The following is a 24247-nucleotide window of genomic DNA, read 5'->3' as shown; positions in this document are numbered from 1 at the left end:
CTATTATCAGAGAGAACTTTTTATATCAGAAAGACTTCTCTCTCTTTTTTTTAATTTTAGAGAGAGAGAGCCTGAGCGGTGGGGAGGGGCCGAGGGACAGAGAGAGAATCTTAAGCAGGCTCCGTGCTCAGTGCAGAGCCTGACACGCGGGGCTGGACGTCACTGTGAGATCATGACCTGGGCCAAAATCCAGAGCCAGATGCTCAACAGACTGGGCCACCCAGGCACCCACACACAAGACTTCTCTACGTGGCATGACCAACATTTGCTCTTCCCATCTTCCCATGAATCATCTCCCTCCCTTGAAACCCCAGACCTCTACCTCCTTTCTCTTTAGCTCAAGATGGTATATAAGGCTCGATTACCTGACTGCTGGGGAGTCTCATATTTTTATGAGGCTCCTATACATACAAAATTTGGTTTTCTCCTGTTAATGTGTCTTAGGTCAATTTAATTATTAGCCCGGCCAAAGAATCTAAAAGGAAAGAAGGGAAAGTTTTCCATCTTAGAGTAGTCAGAGGAGCTTCAATAAAAATGTGGGACTTAAGCTAGGTCTTCAAAAATGAACACGATTTGAATAAAGGAAGAAAATCATCACAATCAACAGCATAGAGAAAAACAAAAGGAACACAGAAAACATTTCAGGCAGGAGGTGGAGTGGTTGTTTAAATGGTACAGTTTCACTTTTGCAAGAGGAAGAGTTCTGGAGATTGGTTACACAGCAACGTCAATGTGCCTAATGCTGTTAAAGTCTACACTTAAAGACACTGAAGATGGTAAATTTTGTTAGGTGTATTCTACCACAAATAAAAAAATTTTTTTAATATTTTTAAAAGCTGGTGACTCCAGGCAACACTGAAAAAGGACACACTTTGCTTCTATGGTCTTCCTGCCACAAAGTGAATCCAGTCATGAGGCAATATCAGACGAATCCAACTGAGGAACATTCTACAAAGTTACTAGCCTATACTTCTCAAAAATGTCTGGGTCATGAAAGACAAAGGCTGACTGAGGAAATGTACCAGATTACAAGAAACTAAGGAGACAGGACAACTAAATGCAAAATGTAACCCTGGGTAGGACCTGGACTCTGCCACCCTGCCCCCAGATTGCTGTAACAGACATTACTGAGACAATCAGCAACATCTTAAAGTTATCTGACAGTATCGAATCGGTATTAATTTCCTGGTTTTGATAAGTGCACTGTGGTTACATATGCAATGACTCTCAAATGGTTCAGAAAAAGTGTGTGTGCGTGTGTGTGTGTGTAAACAGACAGAATAAAGCAAATGGGGTAAGATGTAGGAAAATCTGGGTGAAAGGTAAGGAATTCTTTGTATTATGCTTGCAATATTTCTGAGACGGATACTGTTAGAAGTTAAAAAAAAAAAAAAGGCTCCAAGGAATTAAGGAGTAGAAATAAGGCAAATTTGATGGCACAGACACACAAAGTAGGGCACTTAAAGTTAGGAAAAATTTAGATTTCAATAGTAAATACTTTGTTAAATACAAACTAAGGGAAAAAGTAAATAAAATACTAGCGTGGGGCTGCGGGAGGGGAGTGTTAAACTTAAGGGATGCAGGAAGGGAACTGAGAAAATAGAAGGGAAGCAAAAGACAAAGTAGAAGAAAGAAGCTTATGCCCAGGAAAAGAAGTATTTTAGTACTAAAAGAAAAAACACAAGCTTTTCTGGCAGGAAACAGACATCCTTTGGCTATAAGTTTCCCTGACCTCAGGGAAAGAGGAAGTCATCTTAAAAGGAGATATTACTGGGGCACCTAGGTGGCTCAGTCGGTTAAGTGTCCGACTTCGGCTCAGGTCATGATCTTGCGGTCCGTGAGTTCGAGCCCCGTGTCAGGCTCTGTGCAGACAGCTCAGAGCCTGGAGCCTGTTTCAGATTCTGTGTGTGTGTCTCTCTCTGCCCCTCCCCTGCTCATGCTCTGTCTCTCTCTCTGTCTCAGAAATAAATAAATGTTAAAAAAATTAAAAAAAAAAAAAAGATATTACTAGACATTCTTTCATTCATTAACAAATTTATTTATTACTTTTTTTAAATTTTATGTTTATTTCTGAGAGAGAGACGGAGAGAGCATGAGTGGGGGACGGAAAGAGACAGAGGGAGACACAGAATCCGGAGCAGGCTCCGGGGTCTGAGCTGTCAGCAGAGCCTGACGTGGGGCTTGAACTCACAAACCGTGAGATCATGACCTGAGCCGAAGTCGGATGCTTAACCAACTGAGGTGCCCCTCATTAACAAATTTATTAAAAGCTACCTACTGCTTGCTAGATCCTTTCTAGATTAAGATACAGCATGAATAAGCAAAAAAGATTTTTCCCTCTCATGGAGTTTACCTTCTAGTGGAGGAAGGTCAATAGTCAACAAGTAAACAATTCAATATATTATTTCAGATGGTGTGATGAAAAAAATAAACAGAATAATTGATAAGAGTGTTTGGAGATATCCGGGAAGACCTCTCCCAAAGGTAAAATGTGCTCCAAGCAGAGAGACATGACGTGCAAAGGTCCCAGAGCAGAAATGCCAATGTGGATGGAGCACACTGAACAAGGCAGACAGTTGTAGAAGTCTCCTGGCAGAGGCCAGACCAACTTGAGCCTTGTAATTTGAATTTTATTTTAGATTCACTAGAAGGCCACTTGGAAGATTTTAAGCAGCAGAGTGGTACGATCTGATTTATGATTTTCAAAGTTCATTTTGGCTGCTATGCTGAACAGATGTAGGGAAAAAGAATGCAAACAGAAAGACCCACGGGGAGCTACTACAGCAAAATATGATAGAAGTCTGGGGCTAAATATATAGGCAAAAAAACCAACAGTTTCCATATACATTCGGGAGGAAGAACCAAAAGACTTGCAGATAAACTGAACACTGAGGAAAAGTCAAGGTTAGACATACTAATTTGTAAATCATAAGCATTTATGTTTACTCCCCAGCTCTCTTCCGAAATGTCCAGCAGGACATCTCAACTGTCTACTGGAATATTGACCTGAATGTCTTATTGGAATCTCCCAACTCAAATGATCTAAATCAGAATTCATTACCTTCCCACATAAAGAAGTACCTCATCCTTATTTAGAACCTATTTCTATTACTGGTACCACCATTTGCCCAAACTTAACATACTCCAGTCACTGTCCCTTCCCTTTCCCATAACCCACCCCCAAAGTATTCAAATCCAATCTTTGAAAAATGCCTCTGGCATTCACTTCCTTTTTTTCCATCCCATGCCACTACTTTAAAAAAGCCTCAAACCGGTCTTCAATTCATGCTATACCCTGTTGCCCAAAGATCTTCCAATGGATTGGGCACAAACTCCTCAATCTGGCATTTGAAGCCTTCTTTGATGCAGCTCAACTCATGTCTTAGTCTTTCAGCATATTTTCTAATAAATGGCCTACAAATGAGCAAAACTGACTTGTTGTGCCCTTAACATACCTCTCATATTGTCTCACCTCTGTGCCCTTCTTCCTGGGAAATGTACATTCTCTATGCTCTTCACCCATCAAAAGCCTACCCATCCTTCAAATCCCAAGTTAAATGCCATCTCGTTCATTAAACTGATCTTGCTATCCTCTATGTGATCTTTTCTATGTCTAAACTCCCAGGAAAGGCTGCTGATAATTTTCTTACGGTTCCTGCCACATTAAGACCTTGCATCTGAGCATTATGGACATTTGTCTAAATCTTACATCCTGTTACGCTTTATGTTCTTAGAAAGCAGAAACTATGACAGTCATCTTTCCATTTCAAATAGAAACTGCCACAGGATCCAGCACTCTGTAAATACCCCATAAATATTTGTAAACTTTTACAAACCTCTGACAAAAGTAGCTCCTACTTGATTTAAGGTGACAAGGCACTCTAATTCTGCTTTAGGCTTTTCGTATATTGACATTTAAGCAGGCAATGTAGGCACATGAGCCTGTAAAACCAACCTCCAACTTTAAGAAGCAACGAGCCAATTGACTAAAAGAACGTAGCAGAAACTGAAAAATGTAAAGCCAACTCACTTCATTTTCCTGGGCAAGTCTTAAAATCTCATCAAATGTTACAAATGTGTCATTTCCTCTGACTGCATCTTTCTCCATAAATCCCAGATGAATATCTGTTGCAACTAAGATTTTAAATGTATTTTCATCGTCACTGTATTAAAAGAAACATTTCAATACAATAAGAGTATGCTCAAACCAATTAAAACCTAAATTTGTGAGATAAATAAGAACAGTTATGTAGTAAAATCGCTTTTCTAGCCTCAAAATAGGTCTGAAAATGTAAAGCATCCAATAGATCTTTAACATTACATAGTTTGCCTACCACTAATTCAAAACAGAACATATGAATTTTAAAAAGGTTCTGTGACTCCTTCAAAAAAGTATAACCTTCTTACAACCAGTTTTATATACTCCTTTTTACCTTGGACCTGGGAGCCTGGTTGTTTTCGAATTCTATTCCAGAGCAAAAAACCCAAGAGGATTTGACCCCATATCTAAACCCGCTGTTTATCTATTTTGTACTCATCCAGGAAAATCATACTTGACCAGTTCATTTAAAAAGCCCTTCTTTTATCCTCATAAGCTAGTAAGCTTACACTGCAGTCCCAGAAGACACTTGCTTGATTCTACTCTCTATACAAAGTTAGTGTTTCATTAACAAATTTGGCCAAGTAACAAAACAGAATTATTTACAAGTCCATTTGAATTTGGTGGTATTCAAAGGTACTTTCACGTGAAGCAGCAACGTAGTAGTTATTACGGCTTTCCTAAATTTAATGTAACTTTTAACTCTTTTTAAAAAAGTACTTAGGGATTTATGATCTCATCTCAACTTCCACATGTAAAGAGGCAGGTATTTACTGTCTCTGAAAGATGAGAACACAAAACAGAGAAATTAAATGATTTATTGCACAACTAAGTGGAAGAAACAGGATTTAACCACTCAGGCTATTTTCATTAAACCACAAGGAACTTAAAAAAACTTTCACATATATCTCCAAAATTGAAATCTTTATATATGAGATTTTTCCAGAAAAGGTTTCTCTTCAGAAACTTCAAAGATGATATATACGCACAGTTTTAATTGCCACACACACAGGCTGATCAGAATATTTTCAAGATCACATTACCCTAGCAATTTATGTTACAAAATACATAGCGTTTTATGAAGTATTTTCAAATGAATTCTCTCATTTAAACATTTAAATTAATCTGAGAAAGGCAATTTTGTTCCAGTTATATATATAAGATAAGGAAATTGAGGCAAGGTTCAGAGAACTGCTAATTTGCCCAAGGTCACACAGTATTAACCAAGGAACTGAAATTAGACACCAAATCTAATGCTTTTCCCACATAACTTCTGATTCTTTTATTGATTTTCATTTTACTCAGATTCATTTCCAATTGATTCAATGCTAGAGCAATTTACTGTTTAAATAGGCTTGCACTGACTAGTTAAGACTTCCTCACAAAAGTTCAAAAATATTTATAGCTTCACTATTTTAAGACAAAACCTAAGAATATAAACTTATATACTAAAGTAATACACCAAATTACTGCAAGGCTTCAACCTATAGGTGAATATTATCTTTAAGTTAGTAAACATACAATAGTAATTTTTTTTTAACATTCTAAATGTTTTTTGATCACTAACATTTCTGTTCATAGGTAAGCTCTTTATTTACTGCCAATTTATTCAATAAGTTTTCTTTTACGGCGATCTTAGTTGATGGGCTTTAGAAATCCAAAGCAACAAAAAAGACTCCAGAAGACAAGTGCTTACAGGGCATCTGCAGGACTCATTTCTACCGTCAGTCTAGGTCCTCTGGAACCAGTTTTTTCTCCAAGTACTCCTGGGTCGTGTGATCAAATATGTCAGAGAACTCACTCGATTTCAAATCCCAATACTAAAAGCAAAATTACATTATTATAAAACGCACATTCTTTTAAAAACAGACTACCAATTTTTGGAATCTCATTTCCATCTAAGGACCTACTACATTTTTACTTAAGAACCAACAATAGAAAATGGCACATCCCCAGTGCCATTCTAATTGCACCATTATGATTAAACTATAGGAAACTAATGTCCATCAAATGAATGGGCAAAAAGGGTCACATACAGCAGTTTTGGTTTAGCACACAAACAATTCTGGGTGTGCAGAAATGTTTAAACTACATGTGCAGCCTACCCTGGAGCATGGAGGTGACCCCATACTTTCTGCTGAAACACAAGGCTGTTTAAAGAAAAGGTCTAATTTATGAAAAGAGAAGGGCCCACCTTTAAAACGACTGTAAATAAAAAGAAACACGTGCTCCGCAGAAAAACGCCCGGCGCCTGCAAAGCAAGTGGAAACGGCCAAAATATTCGGGCAAGAGTGTATATACCACCGTGAAACCACCCCTCCCACGTCCGGCCTCCTGGTTCGGTGGAGATCCCAAGCCTCAACACACACACACCACCGGACTCTGAAACCAGAACCAGAACCTTCCAGGACTTAGCCGACCCGTCCCATTCTTTTCCAGAGTCAATCCACTCAGGGCTTCCTCCCCGGATCCCACAGAAATAGGCAAGTACGTTTCCCAAATTACCCCACACCCTCACTCTCCCAAAGCCTCAACGGGTCCCCAGGGTGTCTTTTACCCGGGAAGAAGGAGCGAGCTTCCCGAGGAGAAAGGCAACAGCAACTCACGAGCGTCGGTCTCAGAACCCGCGGGACCACTTACCTGAATTAGGCGGGAGAGAAAAAGCAGCTCTTTCTCTCGCGATACCTCACTGATGACGTAGCACTCAGGTCTTCTCCCGCTCTCATTGGCTACCAAATGCCGTGAGGAGCCGGGAAAGTAGCGGCGAGGCCCCGCCCTCATGCGAGAGCCAATCCAGAGAAGCTGAGGGACGACCCCGGAAGCGAGGTTCGCGGCGGCGATTTTCCCTTCTTTAAGGTGGGTAGCTCTTGCTTGTCCTGGCCCGCGCTCCTTGGTCCCCTCGCGCCACCTAAAAACTAGTGGGCCCTTAGGGGCGGGTCACCTGTCGACCCCTGCTGAGCCCTGCTGAACGGGCTGCGTCGTGGGTCCTGGGTAGGGCTGGAGCGGCTTCTCCACTCTTGGCTATTTGGAAGGCCGCAGGCGCAACTCCGGGCCTGTGAAATGACCAATCGGTGCCAGAGGGCTTCTCCCTCACTCCCACTCCCCAGAGTTAGAGCATTCGGACCCTTGTATTTATTCCCCGCATCCTTCATTTTCGCCTCTGGACCCTGGGTTCAGCACATCTGTACTACTTTGTGCTCGTAGCAGTAAAATATAGTGTGTGTGTATATATATATATATGTATATATATATATATACATATATATATATACACATACATATAAAGTGAAACTTTTGAATTAGAAAATCTGACCTTTCAGTGCCATTAAAGGGTCCTTAGTCTAGGGCAGGTTGTTTTAATCTACCCGAAACTCAGCGCCTTCACCTGTAAAATGGGGTTTATGATACCATCTGTCACTGAGTTTTTTGTAAGGAGTTGACATGGTTTAGATCTCTGTCGAAATGTGTTCTTTTAAGAAACATGGGGTATGTTTCTTCCTGGTGGAATGTCGTCAAGTAAGAATCTTAATCGATTTTTTGACTCTAGGTTTGACTCTTAATCTACCTAAAATTTAAAAATAAATTTTACACGTAACTTATTCTGTCTGAAGCAGTAAATTCAGAATTTACTTTAAAAAGGGGAGAGGGAGTTTTTATAGAAAGGAAAGGGGAGGATAAAATATGTGCTTTATTGTTTCTATATTTGCTATAATTAAATGAACTGTATATTATTTCTCGGTATCTGTTAAGTGTTTAATGAATTGATGTATGATCATTTTTGTGTTGCAAGGTTCAGAGAATAGTTTGAGAGGAAAGAAAAAGATGAGAACTCCGATGGGAGTTCCTAAATACAAAGTTCATAAATACAGAACAAACTGGTGGTTACCAGAGGGGAGAGGGGAAGGGAGACAGACAAAATAGGTGAAAGGTTTGAGAGGTACAAACTACCAGTTATAGGAAAAATAAGTCAGAAATGAAAAGTACAGCATAGAGAATATAGTCAAGGAATATAGTGAGGAGTATAATCAATAAGTGAATATAGTCAGTAATAAAGGATACTGTGGTGAGCATTGAATAATGTATAGAGTTGTCGAATCACTGTGTCGTATACCTGAAGCTAATATAGCATTGTGTATCAACAATAGGTCAATAATAAAAAGTGAAAATTCCAAGAGAACTTGTAAAATACAAAGCAGTTCTGATGGGGCCTCTCAATAGACTGAAAAGCTGGGCAGGACTTGGAAATCCTTTAGTACAGTCATTACATTTTACAATGAAGTAACAGGACAAGAGAAGTTGTTATGAGTGATAGATTGAAACTTGAATTTAGTACTCTTGGCTCTAGTAATAAAATCTAATGCCACATTAGGATTGAATACTATTTAACTGGTGAAATTAGAAAGAAATTAGTATCTTAAGGGTATGACTAACTCGGGAACTTCTCTCAATCCCTTCTGCATTCCACACAAAATCAAGTGATAGGGCTTTAATTAAATTTAATTCTACAAATATTTCTTAATGCCCTCTGTATAAGTAGGGCATAGAGATAAGTTAAATACAGACCCTATCCTTAAGCTTATTAACTTCTGAGGGACTAAAACAAGAACAGATTAGTGCTGAAACAAGGCAATATGTAGCACAGAAAAAGCTACCAGAGAGAGATCTCATTTTGAGGTTCAGGAAAGACTTAATGAAAGAGATAACATCTGAGAAGAGCCTTGATAGACTGATTGCAGCAAATATAATTGGGAGGCAGAGACATGGTATTTTTAAGATATTTATTAGTCACATTTTTAAAAATTGGCTAAGATTTAATAAGCTGTGTAACTCTTTAAGCTGATACTAGTTTATAAGTTAATATGGCAGCCTAGCTGAATAAATGTTACTTCCTTCAAGAAGCCTTCTCTAATCCTGTAGGACTGGGTTAATTATAACCCTCTTGTATACTCATTGTATTTGGACAGGGTCCTGTTATAGCACAGATCGTGCTGTTCTTACTGGTCATCCCCACTAGACAATAAGCTTCATGAGGTTAAGACATGGGTCTTGTTCATTGTTGAATCCCAATATCCAGAGACTGGCAGATACCAGGCATTCTATTCATATTTGTTGAATGGACTGAGTGACAGCCAAAATTCAGTTCAAAACAAGAAGCCAACTGAGAACTATAGTTGTCTATCAATGAATGGGGCTCCTTTTTAAAGCAGTGAATTTTCCCAAGCCTGAAATTACCAAAGTAGAAACAGGATAATTATTATAGACGTTAGGATAAAGATACCTGCATTGATGAGAGATTTGAACAGATGCCCTTGAGGCTATTCCATCTCTAAGAATGCCTAAGTCTTTGAAGTAGTTTATTAGAAATTAAAAGTTTTTGTTTCTGCTTTGCATCATTTGTCTAGTCTATAAAAATCATGAACGTGCCTTTCTTTTAAATTATAATTTAGAAGCTTTTAAGCATTTATCACTCAGATAGTACAATAGTATCTAAACCAATAGATTCAGAAAAATATAACCATGGACTTAAAAAATAAGAAGTTTTAGACCATTGAAGATACAGATAACTGAAATCTCATTTCCAGCATTTAGAGAATGTAAAGTACCAATAAATCCAAAAAGTTCAGACAGGGTTTATTGGTATGTGTTTGCAAAACTTATCTATGCTATTGATAAACACTCAGTTACTGTTTTTCTAATAATTTTTATGTTTGTGTTTCCAGATCTTGATGGATAAAATAAAGCAGACATAATTCATCACTAGAAAGATTAATTATACGCTGGCATTTGAAATGCTTTGTATTTAGAATAACAGTAAAAATGGAAAAAGGGAAAGTAAATGATGATGGAAAACCAGATACAGAAAGTTCCTTGGACTTTTCTGAACACTTTAACCAACTTGAATTGTTGGAAACGCACGGACACCTTATTCCCACTGGTACCCAAAGTCTCTGGGTAGGGAATTCTGACGAAGATGAGGAGCAAGATGAAAAAACTGAAGAGTGGTATCAATTGCAAGAAAAAAAAATGGAAAAAGATCCAAGCAAATTGCTTCTTTGGGCTGCTGAAAGAAATCGGGTAAAAAAACCAAAACAAAAAACAGTTAAAGAGGAAATCATAATATAGTAGGAAAAGTATTGGATTCGGAGCCAGAAGACCTATCCCTGAACCTCTGTTTGGTTTGTAACTTTGGGCAAATCCCACCATTTCTGAACCTCTATTTTCTTACCTGTAAAAGTGGCCATCATAATACCTGTATCTTTTATATAGGATTTTGAGGAGCATATGAGGAAATGTACATGAAAGTACATAGTAAGCCAGAAAGCATCCTATTCAGTATTATTTGGAAGTTTAAGGGGTAATTATAAAGATGGCAAGAAGTCACCTATATTTTTAAATCATTTCTATTAAGTCATTAAGATCATCCTAGAGACAACTATGGTTTAGAAAAGGGAGGATGGGAATTAACATGTTTTGAATACTAACTATACCATGTGCTTTTACTACATTATTTGATTTAATCCTCCTATATCCCTGCAAGATAATAATATTCCCTTTTACAGTTGAAGAAAATGAGTTTCAGGAATACTCATTTCCCCATTATTATCCAATCTACTCTTCCCACTCATCCACTTCTACCACATTTCACTAAGTTCCTCCATGTCTGTTAGTAAACTAACCAAAAAGGTCTTGTATTTTTGGATAACTTTTTAACCCAAGAGCACACTGCATCCCACCAGAGATCCAAAGACCAAGCTGAAAATCGCTTCCTGAAAATACATTTCTAAGGTTGTTTTAGTTTGAGCTCTTTAATCTCTAGATTTCTTGTAGCATTGTCTTCTGATAAAGAAGTTTATTTTTTAAAGTTTACGGACTGTGTATATTGGTGTGGTAATCCTGTCGAAGAATCAATCAATTATTATGTTTTCTTAACTAATGAAATATAAAGGATTAAACCCAATAGCCTGTATTATTCATCTAGGACCAAAGCTTTTACGCAATGAGCCTTAATTGGACCAGGAGTAAATGTATGTTTTGATATTCAGAGAATCACATTCTTAGATGCAAGAGCCTGGCTAACACTAACTGTTTATTCTTAAAAATCTGTTGCCCCCGAAAGAAATGTTAAATCATTTTTATTTTAAAGTCATCTGCTGACAAGGAAGTTTATGTTGAACTTCATCAAATCTAACACCACGAGATAGCTTAATTTTCTCCATTGACTGTTCTGGGTTTTTTAAGATGTCTTTTCCTCCTCAGCTTACTACGGTGCGGAGACTACTTTCTGAAAAGTCCACTCACGTGAACACTAGAGATGAAGATGAGTATACCCCTCTTCATCGAGCAGCCTACAGTGGACACTTAGACGTTGTGCGTGAGCTGATCGCACAAGGGGCAGATGTCCACGCGGTGACTGTGGATGGCTGGACGCCCCTGCACAGTGCTTGTAAGTGGAATAATACCAGAGTAGCTTCTTTCTTACTCCAGCATGACGCAGATATTAACGCCCAAACAAAAGGCCTCTTGACCCCCTTACATCTTGCTGCCGGGAACAGAGACAGCAAAGATACCCTAGAACTCCTCCTGATGAACCGCTACATCAAACCAGGTCTGAAAAACAACTTGGAAGAGACCGCATTTGATATCGCCCGGAGGACAAGCATCTATCACTACCTCTTTGAAATTGTGGAAGGCTGCACAAATTCTTCACCTCAGTCATAACGGTTCTAATAATTTTCCAAGTACCAGTGCCTCCTTTGTGTGAGATATGAAATATCCCCATGATACAGAATTGACATCAAAAAGTTTCACTGCAGACATTCAGTGGTACACATTCGAACGCCCTTCCGAGTGAAAATGCCTACCGTTGATGTCAAAATGTGTTTGAAAGTTGTTTGGATGTATCTTTACTGATTTATGTGGAGTTTGTAATTTTTATCAGAAATAATTTTAACTTCTACTTAAAAACTTGTAAACGGGTTGTACAGAAAACTAATGATATTTTTGGTGCTGATCCAAGAGAAGTGTATTTTTAAATACCCCCCCCCCTCCCGGATCTTTGTTGAGTATTTAGTATATTGACATGTATTTTTATAAGGTGAGCTAACTCAGAATTTAAAAATCTTAAATATACTGGTGCAGGTCAGCTGTCTTCTCGACATCACCATAGCCATTTGCTTTCATTTTAAATCATAAGAACTGACTTAGCAGTGACTTGAATCGTCAGAAGTTTAAAAAAAAAAACAAAACAAAGCAGGAGAAAAGCTTAGATCTTCGTCTTTTAGAGCATAGACCATTTTCAGGAAAGTAGTTAGCTAAGTGTTTAGTCCATGAATGTTATATATACTGCCTCCGCTACCACAGCTCACACAATCCTGTGGACAGTCCTACCTCACCCTGGTCAACCTACACGATCCTTATTCCATTGGTGAGTCAGCATGACCTTTCAGACATGCACACAACTCTACCTTGGTCCAAGAGATCATAATATATCTGCTCTCCAACTGGTTTTACCTGCCTAATCCTGCTGTTTGCGGCGCTGCTCAGATGGTCTCTCCAGTTCACAGGAAGTATTGATTTTCCAGGGCCCTCCTTTTATACAAGCCCTACAAAGGCAAAGAGACAAGGGACAAAGAATTCTAAGACTGAAAGGATGATGGTTATATTGGGGCTAGAACCACAAAGTGGCTAAGGCTTTAAAAAGCCACAGCATGGATAGCGACAAAAGCATAAATATAAATATTCAGAAAAAAAATAAAAATTTTGAGCAACAAAAATGGCACCATTTCTTTTCTTTTAACCAGTGTGTCTCTTCCTTGGCTTGGGTCCATAAAATATTTATTCACCCAGCATACATTTATTTAATAACTCTTCTCTCAGTCTTTCTAGCTGGAGCTTCTCGTTGGCTACCTAGCCCCTCTGTGACTGTTCCCAAAGGGTTTTCTCTTCACTTAACACCAGAACTGGCACGCTATGGGAAGGAAACTAAACCAATGGGGCCACAGTTACATATTCACTGAGGTTTCACAGTGCTCACAGTGAAATGTGTTGGCTTTGCTTTTATAAATCTTAAATATGCTTCTCCAGGGAGCTTTCTGACCCACAATCTGTCACAGTGATGGGATTTAGAGTCTTTACACTATTCCGTTATTTCTATTCGTTGGCATCTATTATAACAAAAATCAAAACACCTCCATTTCTTGAAAAACCCCCGTTTTCAAAGGTTCCTTTCAGACATGAGAGGTCTCCAACAAAAGAAAAAACACAAGGAATAAGAAAAGAAAAGAAAAAACAGATTTGAGCAAAGACTGAAAGGAAATGAGATTCTGAGAGAAAATGTGTTACCAGAGTGTATCCAAGGGCTAAGAAGTTTAGAGTGACTTTTTTTTTCATTCTGTGTACAGCTTCTTGATGCCTGTCAAATGAGTCAATCTTTAAATTCAAACCTAGTTTTCCCCCCGTTTCAGGATGGGTCTTGTTCATGTTGAGCAAATGGAATAAAAACACAAAAACACCCATATTTGGTTCATAATCAATTATCCAATCAGCACTCAGGTACATCTAATACTCGCCATTATTAATTTAATGACATGGTGCCATCTGCCAGTGGATCTCAGAGTAGCAGGATTTGTAGGATAGAAAATCTGCTTAATTAAATAAATAGAAAATCTACATGCAAACTACTACCTAATTTGCTTTCTTCCCCCTTCTTTTTCTACCATATGTTCAGCCTTTCATTTCTACTAGACGTACAGTGTTTAAAAATGAGGAAGACATCATTGGAGAGTTAATGTGAGTTGATAAGGAGCACTGTCTCCTGAGCGGTCACTGGAGTTCTGTTTTTAGACACAGCTGCCTTAAATGGAAACAGTTCTTAGGAATCAACAAAACATAAAGAAACCAAGAAAATGAACCTGTCCTCCTTTAAAAAAGCAGGTGCCTATAAGGTTTTCTCAAATCTCAATTTAGTAACTCATGAAGATAAATGTATCCTGATTGAAGGGACCAACTCTAAGACCAAGATATTGTATTGAGACCCGATACAAAAATCAGACCCTTCAGGGCACATACCAAATAAAAGCACTAGGGTTCAGATTTGCTTTCATGTGCTTTGGCATATTTTTAATTTGAAAATAGGCAAAGCTTATAAAACAAATCAAAAGGGAGAAAAGGTATTAGGGTCTTTATCCATTCTTTTGATTTTATTCTGCACCCTTGGACAATGAGGGGGCTTGGGGGTCCATCTAGAAAGGTAACTATATGTCAGTGTTCCTCACACTATTGACATTGGGCCCAAATAATTCTTTGTTGGCGGGGGGGCATCCCGTGAATTGTAGGATGTTAGGCAGTATTCTTGGCCTTGACTTAGTAGATTTCAGTGGTACCTCCCTCTCCCTCCTCCCAGTTGTGACAACTGGAAATGTGTCCAGACATTGCCAAATGTTCCTTGCTGTATGTCATCAAAAATCTCTAAGGCAGCAGATTTCATAATTTGGCTCACCTCAAAATTGTTTTGTTAGCACACAATTGAATTTTACTTTGGTGTACATGTTTTCTTTATACTGTAAACATTCATCAGTATACGTTCAGAAATTAGATACTCATTGATTCTATTTTAAATTTTTAGTATTTTATCAATGAGATTATTTGAACACATTCAAATATTGGGATAAAACGTACAGTAAGATACAGACCACACTCTTCAATACTGAGTATCATTTGTAAGAACGGCTCACATCCAACTCCCAGCTTTGGCTTCTAAGAAACACTCCATAGTTCAGATGAGTCTATTTTAAGGAAATTCTAACTTCTGGGTATTAATGAATATAATAATCAAATCCAGATTTTTGATAGGTTGCACCATTACAACTATAAATTTTTTATTGCATTGCCGAACAAAATGCTATTGGTTGATACACAGGCTTTTCACTTCTAGAAGGGATAAGAGAAGTCAACTCTCTGTCAGAATATGAGGAGGGAGCTACCAGCTTCCAAGTGTAAACACCTGGAGAAATACCAGATAATCTCTTAATGTCATTACAAATCTAAAATTTTTGTTTAGGGCACCTGCGTGGCTCAGTCAGTTCAACGTCCGACTTCGGATCAGGTCATGATCTCAGTGTTCATGGGTTTGTGTCTCGCATCAGACTCTGGGCTGACAGCTCATAGCCTACAGCCTGTTTTGGATTCTGTGTCTCCCTCTCTCTCTGCCCCTCATCTGCTCATGCTCTGTCTCTCTCTCTCTCTCAAAAATAAACATTGAAAAAAATTTTTTTAAATAAAATAAAAATTGTGTTTGTTACTTAAATTTAAAAATAATATGGTATAGTTTTTGGCAATTCCTGTCATCTTAAAAATTAATTCCAAGATGAAATATATCAAAATCAATGTAAAAGAAACCCCACATCTGACCATCATCCTTCCCCAACAAGTGAAATGGTCTCATCTGGTCTTGTTTATAAAAGTTCTTACATGTCCAAGATGTGATACACTAGACCATTGTGATAATATTAATAGCTAATATGCTGTATGTAGATGCTCATTAACTTTATGTCATAAGTTCCATGATAACCTTTTGAGATAGATGCCATTGTACAAGAGAAGAAATTGGGTTTATGGAGGTTAAGTAAATCATCCATTGTCATGAACTACGTTTTCACAAAGCTCACATTCAAATACAGTTTTTATGTGGTCCTTGAACGTTCATATCCATGTACCACCAATTTGTCTATCAAATAATCATAACAAAAATTCCATTTTATTTAAAATTATTTTACGAGCTTATTTATGGTAGCGTTTGGGGACACAAAAATTGCCCTTATTAGAAGCAAATGGCATTTTATGTCATAGAACATAAATAAACAAAAGTTCCTAAATCATAAGAGCCAAAGCAATTTATTTTATTTTATTTTTTTAACGTTTATTTATTTTTGAGACAGAGACAGAGCATGAACAGGGGAGGGGCAGAGAGAGAGGGAGACACAGAATCTGAAACAGGCTCCAGGCTCTGAGCTGTCAGCACAGAGCCCGACGCGGGCTCGAACTCACGGACCCTGAGATCATGACCTGAGCCGAAGTCGGACGCTTAACTGACTGAGCCACCCAGGCGCCCCCAAAGCAATTTTTTAAAAGAACAACAGATTAATACAATCTATGAAATGGCAACATCAAGACTGTGATATTGAATAGACATGTAAATCAATAGAACAAAAGAGAATCTAGAAACAGATCCAGGTATAAATGGTCAATTGATTTTTTACAAAGGTGTCAAGGATTCCAGTGGAAAATTCTCTTAAAGAAATAGTGCTGGAGTGCCTAGGTGGCTCAGTTGGTTAAGCATCCAACTTTGGTTCAGGTCATGATCTCACGGTTCGTGGGCTCGAGCCCTGCATTGGGCTCTGTGCAGACAGCTCAGAGCCTGGAGCCTGCTTCAAATTCTGTGTCTCCCTCTCTCTCTGCCCCTCCCCTGCTCACGCTCTGTCTCTGTCTTCGTTTCTCTCTCTCAAAAATAAACATTAGAAAAAAATAGAAAGAAAGAAAGAAAGAAAGAAAGAAAGAAAGGAAGAAAGTGCTTTGTGGAGCACCTGGTAGCTCAGTTGGAAAAGCATGAGACTCTTGATCTCCAGGTTGTGAGTTCGAGCCCCATGTTGTGTGTAGAGATTACTTAAAGTTTAAAAAAAAAAAAAAAGAAGAAGAAGAAGAAAGAGAAAAAGGAAAAGAAAAGAAATAGTGTTGTGTTCCAAATGAATATCCATTTGGGGAAAAAATTAACACATTTAAGGACAGCAGAACAGCGGTTGCCTGGCAACAGAGACAGAAGTTGGAAAAAAAAAAAAAAAGTTGGACTGCAAAAGGGCAGGAAGAATCTTTTGCAGGAGATAGAAATATTCTATGTCTTAGTTGTGGTGGTAGTCTTGCAGATGTATACAACTGCCCACGTTGTATTAAGTCGTATTCTTTAAATGGAGTGTAGGTTTTCATAGGTAGGAGTTATACTTCAATAATGTTGATTTTTAAAAGTAGGTATCTGGAGATGCCTATTATTTTCCATAGCAAGCAGGGACCTATTAGGACCTCTTCACTGAATTCTAGGGGTACATCTTTCTGGGGGCTGCAGAGTCCTGTGAGTTATTAAAAAAAAAAAAGATTTCACCAATTCACTGGAATTTTAAAATCCCGAGCAAAAAGCCCTTTATAACAGGAAGGAAAGTTTCCTCCATTAAATGGTAGAGTAGGAAACAAAATAATTCCCTCAAATTATTAGTCCATTTAATAGCATTCAACAAATTTGAAAAAAAAAAAATGTCTTAGTACCAAAGAAGGACTTTGTTGGCTTTTTACATAATTTAGATCAGGACTGTTAGAATCTAGAAGAGGAAACCAAAATGGTTTTAGCATCTACTTGTCTAGATAAAAAGCAATAGTATTAAACCTCCATTGCTTTATTCAATTGCCCTGTTTACTAAGGAGAAAACTGCGATGACTTCTGGACATGTTTAATCTGTAAAATGAAACACAGAATGTGGAACTTAATCCATCTAGTTTTTACTAAAATACCATCAAGTAATCAAAGCAATGTATTAACTCTGGTAATATATTTTTATTTCCTTGATGAAGATTTTATGTGTTTACATTAAATATAGTTTCTAATTTTTTTACAAGGAAAGTTTAGTCTTGGGTTTTGCCTCCATCTAGTGGACATACTTGTCTTTTACATTTAATTGCATTAAGCATAAGCTGTCCTGGTATTGTTCATTTTTAGTTTTTCGGAATAAAAAAAAGTAAAGAAAAATGGTAACCACAATTCACAGATAAAATGGTATGAATTATACTTATTTTCATCAATAATTTATTCCCAAGAAGATTTGAGGTGGTACGTAATTGAAAACACACAAATAATAATCAGAAATAGAAAATCAAAAGCCTTTTTGAAGGAAGGAGATAAACTAATTAATATGGCTACTGCAATTGACAATTATCCCCCAAGATTTTTGATATTGAAAAGAAAAAAGAAAAAAACAATAATTGCGCATATCTTTATTATTTGATCAAAGTGATCAACATTGCTTTTTTTAGAGTAAAAATATTTCCAGCCTGATTTTTTCTAACTAAAATAAGCTTAATATTTGTACAGTCTCGTAGAGGTATAGAAAACAGAATAAGGTCCAGAAATCTTGGTGAATTCTATGAAGTGAACATACCCATGTAAGCATGACCCATATCAAGATATGGAACATAACCAGCACCCAAAAGCCTACTTTCTGCTCCCTTTCAGTGCTCCCTCAAAGGCAACCGCCACTCCATCACCATCATTTCATTTTGCCTGCATAAATGGAATCATTAATTGTGCATATCTTTGTGTTTGCTTCATGGACCCAACCTTAACATCTGTGAGATTCGTTCATATTTTTGCATGTAGCAGGGGTTTGTCTCTTTTCACAGCCGTAGAGTGTTCTTTACATGCACACACATGTAATGTATATATACATTTTATTGTTGACTTTTGAAGAGCCTTTGAATTGTTTCCAGTTTGGAGATTTTATGAATGGTGCTGGCATAAACATTCTAGTACATGGTTTGGGTGTACACACTACACACTTTTGTATACTTGTGTACTAGTGTTAGGTCTGCTGGACATTAGGGTATACTGATATTCAGCTTTCGTAAAAATTGCCTAAACGGCTTTCCAAAGTGGTTGCACCAAATTTACACTCTTAGCAACAAGGAATTAGAGTCCCAGTTGCTCTGTATCTTCCCAACCCTTGTTATTGTCACCTTGTTTCTTGTTGTTGTTTAAATAGCCATTCTAGTCAGTGTGTATTACATTGACATTATAGTCAATGTAATACCTCATTGTACTTTTACTTTGCGTTACCCTGATGACTATTGATTTCGGGCAATGTTTTATATGCTGATTGGCCATTTGCATCTCCTTTTGTGAAGTGCTTGTTTATATTTCTCCGTTTTCTTACTGGGTTGTGTGTCCTTTTCTTATTGATATGTAGGAGTTCTTTATATATGCTGGATACTAGTTATTTTTTTGTATATATAGATTGCAAAAATGTTCTCTCAGTTTGTGGCTTGACTTTTCACTCTCTTAATGGTGATTTTAAGTGAAGAGAATCATTTCATTTTAACAACTTCTAATTTGTCAATTGTTTTTCTTTAGGTTACTTCTGTTTTGTTTCCTGTTTAAGAAATATGTGTCTACCCCAAAATAATGAACTAATTTTTCCTTGTTATCCTCTAGATGATTTAATATTTTACTTGTCGTGCTATAATCCATTTTGAGCTGATACTTGTGTTTGATGTGTGGTACGAGTCAAGGTTCATTTTTTTCCCATAGGAATATCCAATTTACCCAATACCACTTAAGATCCCACCTCCCTCAACACACACCCAAACACACGCACACACACACACACACACACACACCTGTCATATATCTGATGACCATATATGACTGGGTCCATTTCTAGACTCTATTTTGTTCTATTGATCTAGTTTTCCTTCAGCACCACAGTTTTAATACAGTAGCTTGATAGTAAGTTTTGCTGTCTGAGAGTGTAAATGTTCCAGCTTTGTTTTTATTCTTCACGGTTGTTTTGCCATTCTCGGCCCTTTACACCTACTTTTCAATTTTAGAATGTCTTTGTGGATTTCTATCTCTAAAACAATTGAGATTTACATTGGAGTTACATTGTACATCAGTTTGAGGAGAATTAATGTGATTATAATGTGGTATTACAATTCTTTTTTTTTTAATTTATTTTTTGTCAAGTTTTTTATTTTAATTCTGGTATAGTTAACATGTAGTGTTCTATTCGTTTCAAGTGTACAATATAGTGAGTCAACAATTCTATACATTACTCAGTGCTTATCATAGTAAATGTACTCTTTAATCCGCATCACCTATTTCATCCATTCCCCCCATATGATTCTTGAATATAATGATGTAATGTATTCCTTCGTTTATGTAGGCATTCATTAGATTTTCTCGAAAACGTTTTAGAGTATTCTGGTAGAGTTCTTTTGTTTTTGTCTTAGATTTATTCTTAGGTATTTGGTAGCTTTTGATGGTCTTGTAAGTGGCATTGTTTTTTACATCCCTTTTATTTATTTGTTGCTGTATATAAATATCATTTGTAAATTTATTTTTCTTTATTCACTGTGTGTCCAGTGACCTTAATAGAATTATTAATTCTAACAGTTTATCTGTACATTCATTTGAATTGTCTGTATGTAAACCATGTTGACAGATAATGGCAGTTTAATTTCTTCCTTTTTCTTTTATTCTCTTAATGCAGTAAATTATGTTGCTTAATTTTCAAATGTGAAACCAACCTTGCATTTCTGGAACAATCACAACTTTATTATGATGTGCTAAACTTTTTTGTTTTTGTTGTTTTGTTAACATGCTGAGTGTTATTTGCTAATATATGTATATATATATATATATATATATATATATATTGAGATGGGGAGAAGGGCAGAGAGAGAGAGGGAGAAAGAGAGAATCCCAAGCAGGCTCTGCACTGTCAGCACAGAGTCTGACATGGGGCTTGAACTCACCAACTGTGTGATCATGACCTGAGCCAAAATCAAGAGTCGGCTGCTTACCCAACTGAGCCACCCAAATGCCCCCTACTACTTTATTTAATATTTTTATATTTTAATCAATCTTCATGAGGGAGATTGACCTACACTTTTACTTCTTTGTTTTTTTTGTTTTTTTTTTTTCAGATTTTGGTATAAAGGTGAGTTGATAAGGGCAAAGATTTTTTTCTAGTTCCTGGAAGAGTTGGAAAGAATTGGCATTATATCATTCTTAAATGTTTGGAAGAATTCAGTAGTGAGACTTTAGGTTGTCTTTGTGGGACAGGTTTTAATTTGAACTCAATATCTTTGATAATTCTGCTTCTATAACTGCCATATTTCTTCTTGTGTCCACTTAGGAAAGTTGTGTATTTTAAGTAACTTGCTTGCTTCATCTAAGTTGTCAAATTTACTAGCGTGAAATTATTCATAATATCTTATTATCTTTTGGGAAGACATTAGGGAATCATTCCATAAATGTATGAAATGAGCAAACAGTGCAGAAAGCGGAGTTGCCTGAGGTGAAGGAGGGCCTCCTCTGTCTCCAGGAAACCCCTTGGGTACTGTGGAACAGTCTGAAGCCTATTTTTTTTTTTTTTAACTTTTAACGCTTATTTATTTTTGAGAGAGAGAGAGAGAGTGAGCAAGGGAAGGGCAGACACACACACACACACACACACACACACACACAGAATCTGAAGCAGGCTCCAGGCTCTGAGCTGTCAGCGCAGAGCCCAATGTGGGGCTCAAACTCACAGACCCCGAGATCATGACCTGAGCCGAAGTCGGACGCTTAACCGACTGAGCCACCCAGGTACCTCCAGTGTGCAGTCTATTGAACTAGATATTCGATAAGCTTCTCCCTGCTCCAAAGTTTTATGAGTGTGATGTTCAATGAGCAGTTAGGGATGTCAGATTGGAGTCAGGATAAAGATTGAATGACATCTATAAAAATGACATCTATAAAAACCCCAAACTAACATAGTGGTGAAAGACTGAATACTTTCCATGTAAGATCAAGAACAAGACAAGGATGTCTGCTCTCACCAATTCTATTAAACATTATACCAGCGGTTCTAGCCAGGGTAGTTAGGCAAGAAAATAAAATAAAGGGCATCCATATTGGAAAATAAGTAAAAGTATCTATCTATATTTTCAGATATGATCTTATATATAGAAAATCATAAGGAATCCACTGAAAAACTATTATATCTCATTGAGTTCAGCAACAATCTAGGATACAAGATCAAAATACAAAAATCGACTGTATTTCTAAAAGGTATCAGTGAGCAAACTGAAAATTCAGTTAAAATACTGAATTTTAGGGACTCCTGGGTGGCTCAGTTGGTTAAGCGTCTGACTTCAGCTCAGGTCATGATCTCGCGGTTCACGAGTTCAAGCCCCACATCGGGCTCTGTGCTGACAGCTCAGACCCTGGAGACTGCTTCCGATTCTGTGTCTCCCTCTCTCTCTCTGCCCCTACCCCACTCATGCTCTCTCTCTCTCTCTCAAAAATAAATTTAAAATTTTTTTTAAATTTTAAAAAATAATGAATTTTATGTACAAAACCATCAAAAACAATAAAATACTTTGGAATAAACAAAAATGCAAAACTTTTGCTCTGTGACTACAAAAATTATTGAAAGAAATTAAAGAAGCACTAAATAAATGGACAGACATCGTGTGTTCATGAATCAAAACACTTATTGTTGAGATGGCAACACTCTCCACATTGATCTATGGATTCAGTGCAATCTCTTTCAAAATTTTGGGTAACTCCTTTATAAAAAATGACATGCTGAACCTAAAATTCATATAGAAATGCAAGGAACCCAGACAAGCTGAAGCAATCTTGAAAAAGAACAAAGTGGGAGGCCGCACGCTTTCGATTTCAAAACTTACTAGAAAATTATCTTCATCAACACATGTGGTACTGGCATAAGGATAGATATATAGATCAATGGAATAGAATTGAGAATCCAGAAATAAACCCTCACATTTATGGACTTTTGAGAGGGTGTCAAGACAATTCAGTAGTGGAAGAAGCAGTCTTTTCAGCAAATGGTGCTGGGAAAACTGGATATCCACATGCAAAAGAATAAAGTTAGACTCTTGGGGCACCTGGCTGGCTCAGTCTGTTGAGCATCCAACTTCAGCTCAGGTCATGATCTCACAGTTTGTGGGGCTTGAACCCGCAAGCTCTGCTGATAGCTCAGAGCCTGGAGCCTGCTTCGGATTCTGTGTCTCCTTCTCTCTCTGCCCCTCCCCTGTTCATGCTTTGTCTCACTGTTTCTCAAAAATAAATAAATGTAAAAAAAAAAGTTAGACTCCTGACTGTAATGTTAATAAAAAAAGTAATTCAAAAATGGTCAAAGACTTAAATGTAAGAGCTAAAACTATAAAACTCTTAGGAGAAAGCATGTAGGGGAAAAAGTCTTCACGATACTGAATTTGGTAGTGGTTTTTTGGATGTGACATCAAAAGCAAAGGCATCAGATGGAAAAACAGATAAATGTGACTACATCAAAATTAAAACTGAAAAAAATACTTATTCATTTTTGAGAGACAGAGAGAGGCATAGCACAAGCAGGGGAGGGGCAGAGAGAGAGGGAGACACAGAATGTGAAGTGGGCTCCAGGCTCTGAGCTGTCGGCACAGAGGCCCATGCGGGCCTCGAACCCACAAACTGTGAGATCATGACCTGAGCTGAAGTCGGATGCCTAACCGACTGAGCCACCCAGGTGCCCCTAAAACTTTTTAAAATACTTATTTATTTTTAAGATAGAAAGAGAGAGAGAAAGACAGAGTGCAATCGGGGGAGGGGCAGAGAGAGAGGGAGACCCAGAATCTGAAGCAGCCTCCAGGCTCTGAGCTATCAGCACAGAGCCTAACGTGGGGCTCTAACCCATGAACCATGAGATCATGACCTGAGCTGAAGTCTAACGCTTAGCTGACTGAGCCACACAGGTGCCCCCAAATTAAAACTTTTTAAAATCAAAGGACACTATCAACAAAATGAGAAGGCAGCCCATGGAATAGGAGGAAATATTTACAAATCATATATCCTATAAGATATTAATATTCAAAATATATAAAGAACTCCTACAACTCAACAACAACAAAGAATCCCGCAAGCAAAATACTTGAATAGCTATCTCTTCAAGGAAGATATATAGAGGGGCGCCTGGGTGGCTCAGTCGGTTGAGCGTCCAAACCTTCATTTCAGCTCAGGTCATGATCTCAGGCTCGTGGGTTTGAGCCCTGCGTCAGGTTCCAGGCTGAGTGTGGAGCCTGCTTAAGATTCTCTCTCTCTCTTTCTCTCTCCCACTCCCCTCTCCCCTCCTTGCACGCTCCCTCTCTTTCAAAAAAAATAAATAAATAGAAAGAAGATATACAGATAGGCTATAAGCACATGAAAAGATGCTCAACATCACTAATCATTGGAGAAATGCAAATCAAAACCACAAAGAGATAACCACTTCGCACTCATTAGGACAGCAGACTATTATTATTTCTTTTAAAAAGGAAAGTAACAAGTGTTGGTCAGGATGTAGA

At 37.6% G+C, this 24247-nt stretch overlaps 2 protein-coding genes across 6 annotated transcripts in view; one reads left to right on the top strand and one right to left on the bottom strand.

Moving 5' to 3' along the window:
- MRE11 (MRE11 homolog, double strand break repair nuclease) overlaps positions 1-6733 on the bottom strand; it is a 76841-nt gene extending 70108 nt beyond the window's left edge. The window contains exons 1-4 of one of the 4 annotated variants that reach the window (XM_007079032.3): positions 6657-6733; positions 6294-6350; positions 5796-5919; positions 4031-4163 (exon numbers count right to left, since the gene is read on the bottom strand). In XM_007079032.3, the coding sequence (XP_007079094.1) occupies positions 4031-4163; positions 5796-5815 (153 nt within the window). In that variant the 5' untranslated portion in view covers positions 5816-5919; positions 6294-6350; positions 6657-6733. Of the gene's footprint in view, positions 1-4030; positions 4164-5795; positions 5920-6293; positions 6634-6656 lie in introns of those variants that run through there. The other 3 variants (XM_007079035.3, XM_007079034.3, XM_042957951.1) reach the window with 3 other exon arrangements.
- Positions 6734-6872: 139 nt separating this feature from the next.
- On the top strand, positions 6873-12893 carry ANKRD49 (ankyrin repeat domain 49). Of its 2 annotated transcripts, none has more exons than XM_007079037.3 (3): positions 6873-6955; positions 9820-10174; positions 11357-12893. In XM_007079037.3, the coding sequence occupies exons 2-3, from the start codon at positions 9917-9919 to the stop codon at positions 11816-11818; spliced, it is 720 nt and encodes a 239-aa protein (XP_007079099.1). In that variant the 5' UTR covers positions 6873-6955; positions 9820-9916; the 3' UTR covers positions 11819-12893. The 2 variants fall into 2 exon arrangements, with proteins under 2 accessions (XP_007079099.1, XP_007079100.1); XM_007079038.3 differs by lacking the exon at positions 6873-6955 and adding an exon at positions 7499-7615.
- Positions 12894-24247: the final 11354 nt, after the last annotated feature.

This window comes from Panthera tigris, chromosome D1 (genome assembly GCF_018350195.1).
Source record: "Panthera tigris isolate Pti1 chromosome D1, P.tigris_Pti1_mat1.1, whole genome shotgun sequence".
Taxonomy (NCBI): domain Eukaryota; kingdom Metazoa; phylum Chordata; class Mammalia; order Carnivora; family Felidae; genus Panthera; species Panthera tigris.
Note: the sequence above shows the minus strand (reverse complement) of the source record. Positions and strands in the feature narration are given on the sequence as shown.

Coding starts and splice junctions, on each gene's coding strand:
- ANKRD49 (XM_007079037.3), top strand. CDS start 9,917: ATGGAAAAAGGGAAAGTAAATGATGATGGAAAACCAGATACAGAAAGT. Junction 10,175..11,356: donor GGGCTGCTGAAAGAAATCGG/GTAAAAAAACCA, acceptor TTTCCTCCTCAG/CTTACTACGGTGCGGAGACT.